Below are 21,755 nucleotides of genomic sequence, written 5' to 3' on the forward strand. Positions count from 1 at the left end.
GTGTTTTTGCGTCCGTCTGTGGTGGTTTGCGTCCGTCTGTGGTGTTCTGCGTCCGTCTGTGGTGTTCTGCGTCCGTCTGTGGTGTTCTGCGTCCGTCTGTGGTGGTTTTGCGTCCGTCTGTGGTGGTTTTGCGTCCGTCTGTGGTGTTCTGCGTCCGTCTGTGGTGTTCTGCGTCCGTCTGTGGTGTTTTTGCGTCCGTCTGTGGTGTTCTGCGTCCGTCTGTGGTGTTTTTGCGTCCGTCTGTGGTGTTCTGCGTCCGTCTGTGGTGTTTTTGCGTCCGTCTGTGGTGTTCTGCGTCCGTCTGTGGTGTTTTGCGTCCGTCTGTGGTGTTCTGCGTCCGTCTGTGGTGTTCTGCGTCCGTCTGTGGTGTTTTTGCGTCCGTCTGTGGTGTTCTGCGTCCGTCTGTGGTGTTCTGCGTCCGTCTGTGGTGGTTTTGCGTCTGTCTGTGGTGTTTTTGCGTCCGTCTGTGGTGGTTTGCGTCCGTCTGTGGTGTTCTGCGTCCGTCTGTGGTGTTCTGCGTCCGTCTGTGGTGTTCTGCGTCCGTCTGTGGTGGTTTTGTGTCCGTCTGTGGTGTTTTTGCGTCCGTCTGTGGTGTTCTGCGTCCGTCTGTGGTGTTCTGCGTCCGTCTGTGGTGTTCTGCGTCCGTCTGTGGTGGTTTTGTGTCCGTCTGTGGTGTTTTTGCGTCCGTCTGTGGTGGTTTTGCGTCCGTCTGTGGTGTTCTGCGTCCGTCTGTGGTGTTCTGCGTCCGTCTGTGGTGGTTTTGTGTCCGTCTGTGGTGTTTTTGCGTCCGTCTGTGGTGTTCTGCGTCCGTCTGTGGTGTTTTGCGTCCGTCTGTGGTGTTCTGCGTCCGTCTGTGGTGTTTTTGCGTCCGTCTGTGGTGTTTTTGCGTCCGTCTGTGGTGTTTTTGCGTCTGTCTGTGGTGGTTTTGTGTCTGTCTGTGGTCCTTTTATGTATTTCTCGTTTGATGTGTCTCTTTGGGTGGTTTTGTGTCTATTTTTGGTCACTGTGTGTGTCCTGATGGTCATTTTCAGTGTCATTGTGGTCGTTTTGTGTGTCTGTGGTCATTGTCGGTCTGGAGGACGTTTTGTGTCTCTTTCTATTTTTACCGCCCGGCAAAACTGCGTTTGATGGAAGGTATTGTTTTCAGCTGCATGGTCTTGCTTGCTTGCGTGTTTGTAACAATTTGGTTTCCGCGCTATAACTCCATAAAATATTGATGTAGCCTCACCATATTTGGTACACAGGTGTACCATCATAAGACACAGGTCAAGTTCGGATTTGGTGACCGTGACCTCATTTTCAAGGTCACAGGGGTCATCTTTGTCGCCGGGCGGTCCAAGTTTGGTAAAACTTCTAGTTTTGTGTTGGTTGTTTAGGTGTCTTTGTGGTGATTATATGTTGGTTTTGGTTGTTTTGTGTCTTTTCGTGGCGGTTTTGTGTTTGTTTTTGTTTGTTTTGGGTCTCTGTGGTTTTTCTGTGTCAGTTTTGGTGGTTTTGTGTCTCTTTGTGGTGGTTTTGTAATAATACTGTTTTCTGTGTAGCTGAACCAGGAATAAAAGTTTATGAGACTGTGATGAAGGCAGTTCAGTTACACAACAAATAGAAAATAACAAGGAACCAAAATGTTAAAACTGAATAATAAGACAGATGACATGATAGTAATACGTCATGAAAACACTTTCTAAAAAGACACATTTCATATGAAATCATTCCATGACGTCATGTTTACAGAGTCGCATATTAACATATTCCCAGACTGTGGTGTGTCTGTTGAACACTGGTCCGGTTGGTATTTAAAATCAGTGTTGTGGTCGTCAGAGGGAAGCTGTGACCATATTTGGGTTTGGGGGGTGTCTAGCAGCTGGGTGTTGGTCACGTTTAAATGTCAAAGCTGCATGTCGTCACACGTCTGCAACTCAAACTTTCCATTAAAGAGGAAACATGAAGCAAAGCGACGCTGACATTTGTGAGGATTAATGCCTGATACAGGCCACGCCCACCGGCAGGTTCCAACAGGCTGAAGATGAACAAGGACAAGCTGCTCCTCATGCGTTCTTCCAGGGGTGGAAACCTCATTTTTACTCACTGTGGCTATTTTTCACTACAGTATAAATTCCTGCACCTCAGTGAAGAATTCTCGGTCTGACAGTTTCGTCTCTTCACATTTTCATTCCTCTTCTTCCATTTAGTGTTGAGTTTCTATTGTCATCTTCTGTCTCAACATTGTTGCTTTAAGTGATTTTTGTGTTTGATTTTTGTCATTTCATGTCTTCTTCTTGTTCTTCTGAGTCTCAGTTTTATTGTTGTATTGTTGTGCGTCTCTTTGTGGTCATTTTTTCCCCCATATATTATAGATATTTATCTATTTCCATGTTTCCAGCCTCTCTAGACGTTTCCTCTCTACTCTGCTCATCATCTGTAGAAAGATGTTTCACCATGCTGGATGGATCTCCAACAGCTGGCTCCTCTGTTCTCTATTTCTGAGCCATGCTGCATTACTTGAGTGATCCAGGAGGTTTGATTCCCCCCCCCCCCAAAAGAAAAATGAAACCGTTCAGAGGGTAAAAATCTGAAAATGACTAAATAAGGTACAGAGGCCTCACAGGGACAAAAATCAGAGTGTGTGAAGTGATTGTTAGTGACTGTCTGACATCAGCAGCTCACTGTGATTGGTCAAATGAGGAACAGTTTCCTCCTGCAGAGTCAACTTCATACCAGCCTCTGATTGGTTACTGGGAGACACACGCACACAGAGACACACACAGAGACACACACACAGAGACACACACACAGAGACACTCACACAGAGACACACACACAGAGACACTCACACAGAGACACACACACAGAGACACTCACACAGAGACACACACACAGAGACACACACACAGAGACACACACACAGAGACACTCACACAGAGACACACACACAGAGACACACACACAGAGACACACACACAGAGACACTCACACAGAGACACACACACAGAGACACACACACAGAGACACTCACACAGAGACACCACAGAGACACACAGAGACACTCACAGAGACACACACACAGAGACACACACAGAGACACACAGAGACACTCACACAGAGACACTCACACAGAGACACACACAGAGACACACAGAGACACTCACACAGAGACACTCACACAGAGACACTCACACAGAGACACTCACACAGAGACACACACACAGAGACACACACACAGAGACTCACACAGAGACTCACACAGGGCAGCAGACTCCACGGAGCAGAGTGTTAGTTGGATGAACCTCTACACAGTTGTGTTCTGAAACGTTTGTTCAGCTGCAGTTCAAACTCAGTGACACACAGCGTGACACCGCGGAGCCGAGCGGCACCAAACTCAACATGACAGGACGACACAAACACGGGTCGCACACTGACCGCCACCTGCAGGGGCGGGGCCACAGGGCCAGCCAGTCACATTCCGCCACTGCTGCCCAGCAGAGAACCTCACGAACATCAGAAATGAGCTGACCGCGAACAGTTCTATTAAGAAAGTCAATCCAACAAGAGCAACAAGACAAAAACCAACAAAGGCACAAAACTACCAGAGACATAAACAATGATAAGGGACACAACAGCCACAAGCAGACACGACACAACAAGAAAGAGACACAAAATGACCACAAACAGACACGACACAACAAGAGATACAAAATGACCACAAACAGACAAGAAACAACAAGAGACACAAAATGACCACAAACAGACAAGAAACCACAAGAAAGAGACACAAAATGACCACAAACAGACAAGAAACCACAAGAAAGAGACACAAAATGACCACAAACAGACAAGAAACAACAAGAGATACAAAATGACCACAAACAGACAAGAAACAAAAAGAGACACAAAATGACCACAAACAGACACGAAACAACAAGAAAGAGACACAAAATGACCACAAACAGACACGAAACAACAAGAGATACAAAATGACCACAAACAGACAAGAAACAACAAGAGATACAAAATGACCACAAACAGACACGAAACAACAAGAAAGAGACACAAAATGACCACAAACAGACACGAAACAACAAGAAAGAGACACAAAATGACCACAAACAGACACTAAACAACAAGAAAGAGACACAAAATGACCACAAACAGACACGAAACAACAAGAAAGAGACACAAAATGACCACAAACAGACACTAAACAAGAAAGAGACACAAAATGACCACAAACAGACACGAAATAACAAGAAAGAGACACAAAATGACCACAAACAGACACTAAACAAGAAAGAGACACAAAATGACCACAAACAGACACTAAACAACAAGAAAGAGACACAAAATGACCACAGGCAGACACGAAACAACAAGAAAGAGACACAAAATGACCACAAACAGACACTAAACAACAAGAAAGAGACACAAAATGACCACAAACAGACACGACACAATAAGAAAGAGACACAAAATGACCACAAACAGACACGAAACAACAAGAAAGAGACACAAAATGACCACAAACAGACACGAAACAACAAAAAGAGACACAAAATGACCACAAACAGACACGAAACAACAAGAAAGAGACACAAAATGACCACAGGCAGACACGAAACAACAAGAAAGAGACACAAAATGACCACAAACAGACAAGAAACAACAAGAAAGAGACACAAAATGACCACAGGCAGACACGAAACAACAAGAAAGAGACACAAAATGACCACAAACAGACACAAACAACAAGAAAGAGACACAAAATGACCACAAACAGACACGACACAATAAGAAAGAGACACAAAATGACCACAAACAGACACTAAACAACAAGAAAGAGACACAAAATGACCACAAACAGACACTAAACAAGAAAGAGACACAAAATGACCACAAACAGACACTAAACAAGAAAGAGACACAAAATGACCACAGGCAGACACGAAACAACAAGAAAGAGACACAAAATGACCACAAACAGACACTAAACAACAAGAAAGAGACACAAAATGACCACAAACAGACACGACACAATAAGAAAGAGACACAAAATGACCACAAACAGACACTAAACAACAAGAAAGAGACACAAAATGACCACAAACAGACACGAAACAAGAAAGAGACACAAAAGGACCACAAACAGACACTAAACAAGAAAGAGACACAAAATGACCACAAACAGACACGAAACAACAAGAAAGAGACACAAAATGACCACAGGCAGACACGAAACAACAAGAAAGACACACAAAATGACCACAAACAGACACTAAACAACAAGAAAGAGACACAAAATGACCACAAACAGACACGAAACAACAAGAAAGAGACACAAAATGACCACAAACAGACACTAAACAACAAGAAAGAGACACAAAATGACCACAAACAGACACTAAACAACAAGAAAGACACACAAAATGACCACAAACAGACACGAAACAACAAGAAAGAGACACAAAATGACCACAAACAGACACAAAACAACAAGAAAGAGACACAAAATGACCACAAACAGACACTAAACAACAAGAAAGAGACACAAAATGACCACAAACAGACACGAAACAACAAGAAAGACACACAAAATGACCACAAACAGACACTAAACAACAAGAAAGAGACACAAAATGACCACAAACAGACACGAAACAACAAGAAAGACACACAAAATGACCACAAACAGACACGAAACAACAAGAAAGAGACACAAAATGACCACAAACAGACACAAAACAACAAGAAAGAGACACAAAATGACCACAAACAGACACTAAACAAGAAAGAGACACAAAATGACCACAAACAGACACGAAACAAGAAAGAGACACAAAATGACCACAAACAGACACGAAACAATAAGAAAGAGACACAAAATGACCACAAACAGACACTAAACAACAAGAAAGAGACACAAAAGGACCACAAACAGACACTAAACAAGAAAGAGACACAAAATGACCACAAACAGACAATAAACAAGAAAGAGACACAAAATGACCACAGGCAGACACGAAACAACAAGAAAGAGACACAAAATGACCACAGACAGACACGAAACAATAAGAAAGAGACACAAAATGACCACAAACAGACACGAAACAATAAGAAAGAGACACAAAATGACCACAAACAGACACTAAACAACAAGAAAGAGACACAAAATGACCACAAACAGACAAGAAACAACAAGAAAGAGACACAAAATGACCACAAACAGACACGAAACAACAAGAAAGAGACACAAAATGACCACAAACAGACACTAAACAAGAAAGAGACACAAAATGACCACAAACAGACACAAAACAACAAGAAAGAGACACAAAATGACCACAAACAGACACTAAACAAGAAAGAGACACAAAATGACCACAAACAGACACTAAACAAGAAAGAGACACAAAATGACCACAAACAGACACTAAACAACAAGAAAGAGACACAAAATGACCACAAACAGACACGACACAATAAGAAAGAGACACAAAATGACCACAAACAGACACTAAACAACAAGAAAGAGACACAAAATGACCACAAACAGACACGACACAATAAGAAAGAGACACAAAATGACCACAAACAGACACTAAACAAGAAAGAGACACAAAATGACCACAAACAGACACTAAACAACAAGAAAGAGACACAAAATGACCACAAACAGACACTAAACAACAAGAAAGAGACACAAAATGACCACAAACAGACACTACACAAGAAAGAGACACAAAATGACCACAAACAGACACGACACAATAAGAAAGAGACACAAAATGACCACAAACAGACACTAAACAACAAGAAAGAGACACAAAATGACCACAAACAGACACGACACAATAAGAAAGAGACACAAAATGACCACAAACAGACACTAAACAAGAAAGAGACACAAAATGACCACAAACAGACACTAAACAACAAGAAAGAGACACAAAATGACCACAAACAGACACTAAACAACAAGAAAGAGACACAAAATGACCACAAACAGACACTACACAAGAAAGAGACACAAAATGACCACAAACAGACACTAAACAACAAGAAAGAGACACAAAATGACCACAAACAGACACGACACAATAAGAAAGAGACACAAAATGACCACAAACAGACACTAAACAACAAGAAAGAGACACAAAATGACCACAAACAGACACGACACAATAAGAAAGAGACACAAAATGACCACAAACAGACACTAAACAACAAGAAAGAGACACAAAATGACCACAAACAGACACTAAACAACAAGAAAGAGACACAAAATGACCACAAACAGACATGAAACAACAAGAAAGAGACACAAAATGACCACAGGCAGACACGAAACAACAAGAAAGAGACACAAAATGACCACAAACAGACACTAAACAACAAGAAAGAGACACAAAATGACCACAAACAGACACGACACAATAAGAAAGAGACACAAAATGACCACAAACAGACACGAAACAACAAGAAAGAGACACAAAATGACCACAAACAGACACGAAACAACAAAAAAGAGACACAAAATGACCACAAACAGACACGAAACAACAAGAAAGAGACACAAAATGACCACAGGCAGACACTAAACAACAAGAAAGAGACACAAAATGACCACAAACAGACACGAAACAACAAGAAAGAGACACAAAATGACCACAAACAGACACGAAACAACAAGAAAGAGACACAAAATGACCACAAACAGACACAAAACAACAAGAAAGAGACACAAAATGACCACAAACAGACACGACACAATAAGAAAGAGACACAAAATGACCACAAACAGACACTAAACAACAAGAAAGAGACACAAAATGACCACAAACAGACACTAAACAAGAAAGAGACACAAAATGACCACAAACAGACACTAAACAAGAAAGAGACACAAAATGACCACAAACAGACACTAAACAACAAGAAAGAGACACAAAATGACCACAAACAGACACGACACAATAAGAAAGAGACACAAAATGACCACAAACAGACACGACACAATAAGAAAGAGACACAAAATGACCACAAACAGACACTAAACAACAAGAAAGAGACACAAAATGACCACAAACAGACACTACACAATAAGAAAGAGACACAAAATGACCACAAACAGACACTAAACAAGAAAGAGACACAAAATGACCACAAACAGACACGACACAATAAGAAAGAGACACAAATGACCACAAACAGACACTAAACAAGAAAGAGACACAAAATGACCACAAACAGACACTAAACAAGAAAGAGACACAAAATGACCACAAACAGACACTAAACAAGAAAGAGACACAAAATGACCACAAACAGACACTAAACAAGAAAGAGACACAAAATGACCACAAACAGACACTAAACAACAAGAAAGAGACACAAAATGACCACAAACAGACACGACACAATAAGAAAGAGACACAAAATGACCACAAACAGACACTAAACAACAAGAAAGAGACACAAAATGACCACAAACAGACACGACACAATAAGAAAGAGACACAAAATGACCACAAACAGACACTAAACAACAAGAAAGAGACACAAAATGACCACAAACAGACACTAAACAACAAGAAAGAGACACAAAATGACCACAAACAGACACGACACAATAAGAAAGAGACACAAAATGACCACAAACAGACACTAAACAACAAGAAAGAGACACAAAATGACCACAAACAGACACGACACAATAAGAAAGAGACACAAAATGACCACAAACAGACACTAAACAAGAAAGAGACACAAAATGACCACAAACAGACACGAAACAAGAAAGAGACACAAAATGACCACAAACAGACACTAAACAAGAAAGAGACACAAAATGACCACAAACAGACACTAAACAAGAAAGAGACACAAAATGACCACAGACACGAAACAACAAGAAAGAGACACAAAATGACCACAAACAGACACTAAACAACAAGAAAGAGACACAAAATGACCACAAACAGACACGAAACAAGAAAGAGACACAAAATGACCACAAACAGACACGACACAATAAGAAAGAGACACAAAATGACCACAAACAGACACTAAACAACAAGAAAGAGACACAAAATGACCACAAACAGACACTAAACAACAAGAAAGAGACACAAAATGACCACAAACAGACACTAAACAACAAGAAAGAGACACAAAATGACCACAAACAGACACGAAACAACAAGAAAGAGACACAAAATGACCACAAACAGACACTAAACAACAAGAAAGAGACACAAAATGACCACAAACAGACACGACACAATAAGAAAGAGACACAAAATGACCACAAACAGACACTAAACAACAAGAAGAGACACAAAATGACCACAAACAGACACTAAACAACAAGAAAGAGACACAAAATGACCACAAACAGACACTAAACAACAAGAAAGAGACACAAAATGACCACAAACAGACACTAAACAAGAAAGAGACACAAAATGACCACAAACAGACAAGAAACAACAAGAAAGAGACACAAAATGACCACAAACAGACACTAAACAACAAGAAAGAGACACAAAATGACCACAAACAGACACTAAACAAGAAAGAGACACAAAATGACCACAAACAGACACTAAACAACAAGAAAGAGACACAAAATGACCACAAACAGACACTAAAACAAGAAAGAGACACAAAATGACCACAAACAGACACTAAACAAGAAAGAGACACAAAATGACCACAAACAGACACGACACAATAAGAAAGAGACACAAAATGACCACAAACAGACACTAAACAACAAGAAAGAGACACAAAATGACCACAAACAGACACGACACAATAAGAAAGAGACACAAAATGACCACAAACAGACACTAAACAACAAGAAAGAGACACAAAATGACCACAAACAGACACTAAACAACAAGAAAGAGACACAAAATGACCACAAACAGACACTAAACAACAAGAAAGAGACACAAAATGACCACAAACAGACACTAAACAAGAAAGAGACACAAAATGACCACAAACAGACACTAAACAAGAAAGAGACACAAAATGACCACAAACAGACATGAAACAAGAAAGAGACACAAAATGACCACAAACAAACTTAAAAGTGCCACAAAGAGAAATCAAAGTATTACAAAGACACTAAAAGTTCTTACAATAAGACACAAAAGCACTAGAGAGAGACACCAAAAAAGCACAGAGACAATCAATGACCGCGGTGTGACCAGGTGAGATCAGCTGAGACACCTACAGGTAAACCTGCCGCGGCTCGTTTCTGCCTCATCATTATGACCAGCAGCTTCATCAGATCAGAAGAAAGAGCCTCCATCAGTGGGAGGAGAGCCGGCAGGTCGCAGCAGGTAGAGCAAAGAGACGCCCCCCACAACGACACACAACTGCAAATTAAGGCACAAAGGAGCTAAATTCTTTTTGTTCAATGAGCCTGAAGAAAGCAGCAGCAGAGGACGGCTGAGAACCTGCTGAGCCCTGAAAGCTCTGCAGAGGCTCGTCACTATAAAGCTGCTGCTGATCTGAGAGCAGCTGGAACAGCCCACGCTGGATTAAAACACAAAAACACATTCATCCTGCTGCAGGCTACATGCTTTTATATTCATTTACTAAAACTGAAACCCCCGGAATCAACATGTCCAACATTGTTCCAGGTGTGCACAGCTGCTACCAGCACTGGAGAAATGGAGGCTCCACAACCATTTATTCACTGAGTTTTACTTTAACTGACTCTGAGAGACAGTTCTGTTTCCTGTTGTTCTGTGTCTCGTCTTTGCCATTTTACAGCTTCATCTTTTTTTGGTTTGTTTGCTGTTGAATGTGCCGTGCGTGACGTGCACATCCATCAGAGAACACACTGAAGTCTGAGGTACAGATTGTGAAGAGGAAGGACATGACCAAAGAGACTCACACTGGAATTATAAATCAATGCGGCATGGATCAGAAACGGAGAACAGAGGAGCAAGTTGATAAAGATCCATTCAGCATGGTGAAACATCTTCCCACAGCTGATGAGCACAGGAGAGAGGAAAAGCTTGTACAGGATGTAAAAATGTAATTATTTTAATATCTAAAGTATGTGGAGATAAAAGAACACAGAGACAAGATTTCCATAAGAAAAATGAGACATAAATTAACAAAATGAAATGACAGAAAGGAGACAGAATGGAGACATGAAAAGACAGAAAACACAGATGAGACACAGAACAACGAGACAAAATGGTCTTTTAAAGTTTGTAGAGGCTGGAATATGTAAGAAGTTAAATATCTAGAGTTTGTGGACTCTCTGTTTTCTCCAGTGTTGTTAAAATGTTGGAGGTTTTGTTTTCTTTATCCATCCATCCATCCATCCATCCTCTATAAACCGCTTTATCCTCACTAGGGTCATGGGGGGTGCTGGAGTCTATCCCAGCTGACTCGGGTGAAGGCAGGGGACACCCTGGACAGGTCACCAGTCTGTCACAGGGCTACATATACAGACACACAATCACACTCACATTCACACCTACGGACAATTTAGAGTAACCAATTAACCTCAGCATGTTTTTGGACTGTGGGAGGAAGCCGGAGTACCCGGAGAAAACCCACGCATGCACAGGGAGAACATGCAAACTCCATGCAGAAAGATCCCAGGCCGGGATTTGAACCGGGGATCTTCTTGCTGCAAGGTGAAAGTGCTAACCACTAGACCATATATATATATATATATATATATAAATATAAATATATATATTTGCAAAAGTTCTGTTACACGGTTTCATGATCTTTAGAGACGTTTACATGTCAGAGTGAAAAATTCCATGAAATAAACTGAAAGTTCTACCTTATAGGCAGGTGTCCTTAATACAATTTTGTTCTCTGGTGAAGTTGTATCAAGATGGAAGTCAAAAGAGTTGAGATATCTGCTCTCCTTCATGCTGAACATCAGCCGGATGACCGTCCACAGAGTCACGGAGAGGCTCAAGAATGGTGAAGATCTTTCAGTGATCTTTCAAGAATGGTGAAGACCTGAAAGATCTTCACCATTCTTTAGCCTCTCCACGACTCTGTGGACGGTCATCTGGCTGATGTTCAGCATGAAGGAGAGCAGATATCTCAACTCTTTTGACTTCCATCTTGATACAACTTCACCGGAGAACAAAACTGTATCAAGGACACCTGCCTATAAGGTAGAACTTTCAGTTTATTTCATGGAATTTTTCACTCCGACATGTAAACGTCTCTAAAGATCATGAAACCGAGTGTAACAGAACTTTTGCAAAGCCCGGTATATATATCTATATCTATATCTATATATAATTTTTTTTTTTTTTAGTAAAATAAGTAATCAAAGATTTTTTATTTTCTCTGCCATTCTAACTGCATCATACACAACAGAAGACATGTAGGAGTTCTTTCTCCTCCTTCATGGTTGTGCTGTTTCCACAGAGAAGACTCTGAAGGTTTTCCAGCAGGATCAGAAGAACTGAGGACCGTTTCAGTTTCCTACCTGAGCGGCTGCTCTGCAGCGCCTGCAGAGCTCGAGCCAGCTCCTTGAAGCCCTCCAGGTTTTTGTCGTTCTGACTGTAGAGGAGAATCTTCTTGGCATCCGAGAACAGACGATTAATTCTGCAAAACAAAACAAACACGCCAGTTCTGGTAAATTAACGTTAGCTTCAAAGTGTCACATTTAAAACAGATGTCAGACACGTTCCAGATAAATCCATTGGCTGTTTGCTCTCTGAAATGTCAGAAAATGTTGAAAAATGTAGATCCAAAGAGACGAAACGACCACAAAGACACACAGAAGAACCACAGAGACATATAAACAACACAAACACATAAAAAGAGACATATATAAGAACATATATAAGAACCAACCAGGCGGCCGCTCGGCTGCCGGCGGCCGCCTGGCGGCCATCTCTCAATTGTCCTTCGACCTTCAAAAAATTCCTGGATCCAGATGGTGATTCGGATCACCTCCAAAATCTATTCGATTCTTACTCATGCTCTTCCGGACATCCTGTAAAAATGTGGTGAAAATCCGTCCATGACTTTTTGAGTTATGCTGTTAACAGACAAACAGACACACACAGATGGACACACACACACACAGACAGACAAACGACGTGGCGGAGGTATGCGCTCTCCGAGTGCCTTTCTAGTTTGTATTGTTGTTTAACACGTGTCATGTTTGATGGTGAGGATGTTTAAATGCATGAATTCCGTCTGAGTCAGGTACATTTCTTTGTCCTTTAAGAATGAAAGGTGGACTGAGAACAGAATCTACTGTCACAGCAGAGAAGATTCTTTGTACTAGAATCTTAATTATACTCGCCAAAAATACCAATCAGTACCGTCCATATGACAAAAAACAACCACAAAAAGGCACAAAACCACAAAATACAAAAAACAACCTCAAAAAAACACAAAGTGATCACAAAGAAAGTCAACATTCCCACAAAATAGTCAACAAAACAACCACACAGAAGCACAAAACTACAACAAAGAGGCCCAAAGTGGCCACAATGTGACACAAAATAATCACACAAGAAGACCACAAGACACAAAAGCACCACAAAACTAGAAAAGCACTCGGAGAGCACAGACCTCCGCCTGGCCATCTGTCTGTCTGTCTGTCTGTTAACAGCATAACTCAAAAAGTTATGGACGGATTTTCACCAAATTTTTACAGGATGTCCGGAAGAGCAAAAGTAACAATCGATTAGATTTTGGAGGTGATCCGGATCACCGTCTGGATCCAGGATTTTTTTGAAGGACTCTGTACAATTGAGAGATGGCTGCCCTTCAAAAAAATCCTGGATCCAGACGGTGATCCGGATCACCTCCAAAATCTAATCGATTGTTACTTGTGCTCTTCCGGACATCCTGTAAAAAATTTGGTGAAAATCCGTCCATAACTTTTTGAGTTATGCTGTTAACAGACAAACAAACTCCGGTGATTACATAACCTCCAGGTAATAAACAACAAATCCACAACGAGCAGTCACAGGTGAGACAAAATGACAGCAAAGGGACTCAAAACAACCACAAAGACACACACATAAAAAAAGTCACATAGAGACACACGGCCACAGAGACACAACTGCAACACAAAGACACCAAACACCCCAGTCTGACCAGGTGAGATCACCTGGAAGACTAACAGCTAAACCTGCTGCACGTCATCTCACTTCCAGTGTTCAAACCTTACAAACATTAACAACGCTGATAAAGTAAGTAAAAAGAAAAGCAGAAACTTCTGAATGAGCACTTCCTGTTCCTCAGAGCCACACTTCACACCCACATGGAGTCGTTGAAGTTGCCCACGACGCCCGGGGACTCGCCCGGGGTGGGGTTCCTGAAGCAGGGGTTGTTGGCGTTGCAGAGGATGCCCTGGATCCAGGGCAGCGTTCCTGCCGACGGCATCGCCTTGTTGGGAAAATGGCCTGCGGACACGAAAACACAGAGAATCAGCAACACGACAAACACAACTTCAAACCTGGAATGTTTGAAAGATGACTTCTGTGTGTTCAGCAGCTCCAGTCAGGATTCTACTGTCCTGCTGCTGCTGAGACTGATGGAAGACGAAGTCGCTCAGAAAAGCAGCGTTTACAATCACAAACACGCGACTGCTGTGGTTCTTTGGTAGTGGAACATATCAGAGCAACACTGACCTGCAGCCACTCAGTACTGAAAATTCATGTGCTGATTATTTTCTGCACATTTGTTGGCCAGTTTTCTAATTAATGTTCACATTGAGGACTCTCTTTCGTGTTTCTTTGTGGATTACAGGCTTTGAAGGAAGTACTTTCATTGGTTGATTAATTCATAAACCGATAAGTCAGTACGGACACAAAATTTGTAAAAATGAGACACTAAATGAGGAAAAAAATGCCACAAAATGACACAAAATATCCACAGGGAGACAAAAGTGTCCAAAAGAGATGTAAAATGGTAAAAAGAGACCCAAAATGAGGAAAAACGAGGCATAAGATGGCACTAAGACTCCCACAAAATAACAACATAAAGACCAAAGTGGGGGAAAGAAACAAAGAAAACAAGATACAAAATGAGAAAAATGCGACACAAAATAACAGAAACTAAACTAAGAATCAAGACACACAAAATAGCACAAATAAGACAAAAAACCCAACTAAATTAATTAAAACACAACAAATAGAAAATGATTAAGAGAAGATAAAATGACCACAAAGAGACAAACGTTTCTCTCAGAGTGTAGTCTGTAAAAATATACACAGTTATATACACCACCTCTCAAAAGTTTGGGTTCATCCCTCTTTTATCCATGTGCTAACATAACTGTACAAGGGTTTTCTAATCATCAATGAGCCTTTCAGCACCATTAGCTAACACAATGTAGCATTAGAACACAGGAGTGATGGTTGCTGGAAATGTTCCTCTGTACCCCTATGGAGATATTCCATTAAACATCAGACGTTTACAGCTTCAATAGTCATTTACCACATTAACTATGTCTACACTGGATTTATCATTCATTTAATGTTATCTTTATTGAAAAACACGTCTTTTCTCTCAAAAATAAGGACATTTGTAAGTAATCCCAAACGTTTGAACTATAGTAGCTCTATAGAGCTTCCATTTTTCTACAATTCTACAGTTTTATTTATCAGATGCTTTAATCCAAAACGACGTACATCTGAGAGTGGATCCAACACAAGCAAGGATCTAGTCAGGAGAAACCAACCTGGATAAGAGCCATGAAACAAGTTCTAGTGTGAGAATCGGACTGTGGTGTCAACAGGAAGTACAGACGTACACTGAGGATGGAAAGTTTGGGCACCCCACGTAAAAATTTGTATTCATGTGCATAAAGAAGCCAAGGAAAGATGGAAAAAATCTCCAAAAGGCATCAAATTACAGATGAGACATTCTTATAATGCCCAAACTTTTGCAGACGTCATTATTGTGTTTTCTGTTATTGTGAAAGTGTAAATGATGGAAATAAAATCTAACTTTTTTTGACATATTATAAGAACGTCTCATCTGTAATTTGATGCCTTTTGGAGATTCTTCCATCTTTCCTTGGCTTCTTTATGCACATTAATACAAATTTTTACCTGGGGTGCCCAAACTTTCCATCCCCACTGCGGTAAGATTTTTTATTTTTTGTGCAGTCTGTCCAATGCAAAGGTGTTCAGTGAAGATCTGGTTTCTAGTCTTTTCTTAAAGACTGAACAGAGTTTAGTAACTCGTTCCACCACCGGGGAACTCCAGAGCAGAGTCCAGCTATGGACCAGCCCTGTTCTGGTGGTTGGATCAGGAAGCTTTTGTTGGCTGAGCGTAGTCAGATGGAGGGAGTGTAGACCTGGATGAGAGTTCAGGGAGGAGGGAGCTGTTTATGTTGTAGTTTTGAATTTTATGTGGGCAGAAACTGGAAGTCAGTGAAGTGATCTGAACACAAGCATCATTCTGGATCATCTGCAGAGGTTTGATATGAAGGAGGCCTCCAGTGAGGAGCTACAATTTATACCTGTGGACATATTTGGATACCAAATTAATATCCGGATAGTGCCGTAGTGAACAAATATTCGGATATTGGGGTCCAGCCCTAGTTAGTTTAACTTTGTGTGACAGGAACGCTAATATTTCAGATTTGAAGATGCTTGTGTTGTTTCCAGAAGGCCCTTGGAGGTCAGAGGGTTAACTCCTGTGATGCAGCTGCTGAACAACACGTGGATTTAGATTTAATCTGAAAGATGTTCAGGACATCTTCTCTTTATCTCCCTGCTGTCTTGGAGCCACGCTCGCCTGGACTCAGCAGGTAGATAAGTGATTGGTCGGGGCGGAGGCCGTCAGAGATCAGACTTTACCCTCCTCACCACCAGCTTCATGTGGAGCAAAGACGGTGCTATCAGAGAAGCTTTATGATCCCCAGCAAACTGCTCTCTAATCAAAACAGAGATAAGATAAGAGGCAGATTCACTCTGATTTACAGAGTCCCTCCTGCACTGCTAGGACAGTTCAGCAGTACAACCCATCCTGCTGCTGAACCCTCTTCAGGTCAATCAGTGCCAAACCAACATCCAGGAGATAATGACTCATCTGTGAAGTCACTGATGGAGCTCAGCTGGTTTCATCACTCCACACATTCATCTTTTCATACCACGAAAATAACTGATGATGTCAAAACATCTGAGAGAATCCGCTGCAGCAGACCACGTCTCAGGTAAAGCTCACGTATAAAACGGTGTTTGGAATTAAAGCACAAATGAATGAAAACAGCTAAAAATAACATTAACTGTACAAGCTGTTTCACCAACAACATTTCAGAACAATATACCAGATTTCTGAGTTTCCAAAGTCTGTCTGTCTGTCAGCAGCATCACTCAAACACAGACCAACGGATGTGGACGAAATTTTCAGTGAAGCTCAGAAATGACACAAGGACCAAGTGATCAGATTCTAGCAGTGATGCAGCTTATAGTCTGGATCCATGGATTAGTTAAAGATTTCTGTATCATTGCCAGGTAGCAGCACAGCGTCACTGTAACCATGACAACCAGTGAACACTACATCAGCTGCCTGCTGATGATCATGACTGTTTCTGGCTGATAAATGGTGTCATTTTGAGATAACCTCTTTTAAAAAGCTGCTGGCAGGTTTTGGGATCCAGAGGATTAAAGTTACAGACAAAAAATAAAGACAGAAATGCAGAAACAAAGTCAAGACTTTAACTATGTCATTGTTCATGACTGGGATGTATTTATATTTGACTTATTTCTATATTTACGCTGAAATCATTTTTACTCTTCTATTTATTCCCACCACAGAAAACTTTTCAGTCCGATCTTTCCAATCCGATATAACTTTGAAGTGATTATTGAATTTTACATTTTTGTCACATGACTGTTGGCTACAGCTTCTCTGTTTTTTACACAAGCCGAACAGACCAAGCTACCATTTCTTTGCAGTTCTTTCAGTAAGACGTGTGGAATGACGTCACTTTGAGGAAATAGGACGTTAAGCCCAGATGTGGTTACTTTTCCTGATGGAACCACACTTTGCACGATATGTTCTAGGACCATCACAAAGTTCAAAATCTTTTCATTGTTACAGTTTCAGGCGCCATTTTGGAGGTTATTTTAGAGATAACACACCTTTAAACCACACTGGCAGGTTTAGAGGTTTTTAGCTAACGAGGTAAATAAGTGTTGAAAGAGAAGTAAGATCACCTCCTTTTAAAATTTGCCAGAAATGTAATAAATGAGCAAACAGAAAACACTACAGAGTTAGGCTTTAGGGAAAACGTGTGGGCTGCAGTAGATTAATCTGATGGATGTCCAGACCTGTTTGCATCACATCTATCAAGCCTGAAGAAGCCTCGGCGCTGTTGCGTAAAACTGACTCTTAAATACCAAGTGGAATAATCTCCCAGCTTGTCTGCGATCTGCCAGAACTTTCTCTGAGATCCCTGCCCTGCTGCAGAGCGACAAGTTTCAACACGCTGCCGCTCACATGCTGCATGAATCACTGCAGAAGTATCTGCAGCAGAAGTATCTGCAGCAGAACTGAAAGCACTGCCAGCTTCTGCTTTTAGGGCCACAGCTGAAGTCTGAGATGGAGGGAGCTCCGTCACCACAGAGCAAAGACAACTGATGATCAAAGTGCTTCCTGTCTGTCAGGTTTCATTTACGTAAAAAAAAAAAAAAGACATGTCCTGAAGCTGCTGCTGAGCAACACACTGGCCGAGTTCACAGAGCTTTAACCCGGCTTCACCTCGGCTGTCTGATTCGTTGAGGGTTTGACACACTTCCTGGTTCTGTTTGTACTGATGTCACTAGGGTTTTATTGTGTCCTGTGTAACCCTCAGAGAGATTCTGTCTCATTTTTCACTACAGTATGAAGTCCTGCACCTCTATGGAAAGAGACCAACCGTGAAGAAGCAGACAGAACTCGAAATGTCATATTAAGAATGAGAAAAATCATAAAAAGGAAAAAAAAACTGAAGTCCTGAAAGCAACATGTCCAACATTTTCCAAGTCTCCACAAGTTTTACCAACACTGGAGAAAATGGAGACTCCACATACAATAGATGGATTCACCACCGTTCACAAGGCTGGGCTCACTTACAAATACACTTATTTTGGAAAGAAAAGCAGTTCTTTCAATGAAGCTAACATGAAATGAACGATAAATCCAGTGCAGACATAGTTAATGTGGTAAATGACTATTCTATCTGTAAATGTCTGATGTTTAATGGAATATCTCCATAGGGGTACAGAGGAACATTTCCTGTGTTCTAATGCTACATTGTGTTAGCTAATGGTGCTGAAAGGCTCATTGATGGTCAGAAAACCCTTGTGTAGTTATGTTAGCACATGGATAAAAGTGAAAAAAAAAGAAAGTGTATGGGTGACTCCACACTTCTGAATGCTAGTGTAACTATTTAGATTTTTACAAAGAGACAGTTTTGTCTAATTTTTCTCGTTTCATTTCTGTTTGTGGTTGTTTTCTCCCATCTTCATCATTTTTTGTCGTGTTTGTGTCTAATTTTGGCTATTTTTCCGCAACGTTTTCTCTTTCTGTCTTGTTGTGTCATTTTAAAATTCTTTGTCTTGTTCTTCTAATTTTATTTTTTTGTTTTTGTCTCGTTTGGTGATTTCATGTTTCTTGGAGACAGTCTTGCCGTTTTGTGGTCATTTGGGTGTCATTACTATTTTGTGCGTCTCTTTGTGGTCATTTTGTCTCCATATATTATAGATATTTATCTATTTCCATGTTTCCAGCCTCTCCAGACGTTTCCTCTCTACTCTGCTCATCATCTGTAGAAAGATGTTTCACCATGCTGGATGGATCTCCAACAGCTGGCTCCTCTGTTCTCTGTTTCTGAGCCATGCTGCATTATTTGACTGATCCAGGAGGTTTGATTTTCCTCTCAGTCTCTCTGTGGAAACACTTCCTTATTTCCACTGTTGGTCACAGCTGAGTCAGTCATGGAGGGTCAGCTGTACAGAGGAGTGAAGAAGTTTTAGATTCTACAGACTCTGGTTTGAGCAAATGCTTTATTTTTTAAAACAACTCATGCAGAATAAAGCTATTGCTGATCGATATAGATAAATCCATATTTTAGGCTCAGATTTACTTCATTGTTCTAGTCACAGTTCTAGTCACAGTTCTAGTCACAGATGATGCATTGAAGGACTGTTGGAATGTTTAAAATGTAATAATTCCTCTGTGGATTCTTTCTTTTCTGACTCACAAATGCCATCATTTCTCTTTTCTACAGAAAACATGTATTTTCTATCTGCCAGCAGATTTTGTGGTTTACAGGGTTTAATCCTTGTGGTGTGTTCAGGGACAGACTCTTTGTTAGGTAATGTTCAAAGGATATACTTGAAGGAATGAGGAGCTGGCAGGTTGGGACATGTATTCTGGTGTTTTTTACGGTAATGTTTAAATGAGACACGTAGCCTAAAAGTGACTTTGATGAAATATCATGATTTTAAGCTTATGTTCAGTTATTCTGAGAAAATAAATTCTGAGTGTTTCGTACATTTCATCAGTATTTTGAATACATTATTTTATAATTATTAGCTACTTTTTACTGACCTTGTAATTCTGAGTTTTTGCTTCCTAGTTCTCTCTTCAGCCAAAATGTATTTTCTTTCATGATTTTTGACTTTTATCTCATAATTTCAACTTACACCTCATAGATTTAATTTACAGTTTCATAATGAAATGAGATCTGTTGAAAAATAAGTTTAAATTTGGTTCATCCCAGATACTCAAACCGTCTGAATGTTAAAATAGGATGTTTCTTTGTGTCTTTACATTTTCTGGCTGATAAATAGTGTCAGTTTTGTACTTCTTTCAGGATAACTTTATCAAACCACATCATTTCATAAATGGGTTTATTGTCAGTTGGGAATATTTCATGAGCGTTGCTCTGCCTTGATTCTGCTTCTGTCTTGGCACTAAAGCTCTCAGTTGTGTTTGAGTGTTGTTCGTAATCCTGAGCTCTGAGTAAGCAGCTGCTGATCAACACATCTGTACTCAGAACCCAGCTTAAACATTTTCAGCATCAAATATGCAGTTACACAACTCTAAGAATACTTTATGGATGATTAGCGGAGCTCCGTGACCTTTAGCAGGCTTGATAACCACATTACAACAGAGTGATAGCGAGCCATAAATCGCTCTGATAGACGACACGAGGAGCTCCGATCAGCTCTGACACCTTTAATTTGAAATCCCACAGCAGTAAACAACATCTGCAGATGTGCTGTCACTTCCTCGATCAGTAACGTCAGATTATCAGGAATCAATCCAACGCCCCTAAAGGTGCAAGGGTCTGACAGCAGCTGATAACGGAGCAGCTTGACATCAGCTCTGATTAGCTGCTCACATACTCCCACCATGCACCTGGCTGCCCCCCCACAGCTCCTGAAACGAAACCTGCCTGCTGTCAGCTGACTGCTGAGGAATCCCAGACTTCAGCGACAGAAAAACCACGACAGGAATCCACAAACAGAGCGAGAGATCATCTCTAAAGTCTTACCTGCTGCTTTAACCTGTGTGAGAAGTTTCAAAAGCTGAGTTTAAACTCCACACAGTCAGACAGTCACAGCTGTGAAGCAGAATGTAAAAAAACAACTCTCCAGAATGACACTGAACTCAACTAAAACCAGAGAGAAGCTTAAGATCAGCCCCCATTGTAACCCTCTAAACCCTAAAACCTGCAGGCAGATCTACAAGGCCTGCTGTCATTAAAATCATCTACAAAAACACTATTTATCACC

At 40.8% G+C, this 21,755-nt stretch overlaps 1 protein-coding gene across 1 annotated transcript in view; it reads right to left on the bottom strand.

The window, feature by feature from the left end:
- abca1b (ATP-binding cassette, sub-family A (ABC1), member 1B) overlaps window positions 1-21,755 on the bottom strand; it is an 84,289-nt gene that overhangs the window by 50,428 nt on the left and 12,106 nt on the right. Inside the window, 2 exon segments of the mRNA XM_051954028.1 lie at window positions 12,482-12,600; window positions 14,279-14,420. Coding sequence (XP_051809988.1) covers window positions 12,482-12,600; window positions 14,279-14,420 — 261 coding nt within the window.

Source organism: Acanthochromis polyacanthus, chromosome 10 (genome assembly GCF_021347895.1).
Source record: "Acanthochromis polyacanthus isolate Apoly-LR-REF ecotype Palm Island chromosome 10, KAUST_Apoly_ChrSc, whole genome shotgun sequence".
NCBI lineage: Eukaryota > Metazoa > Chordata > Actinopteri > Pomacentridae > Acanthochromis > Acanthochromis polyacanthus.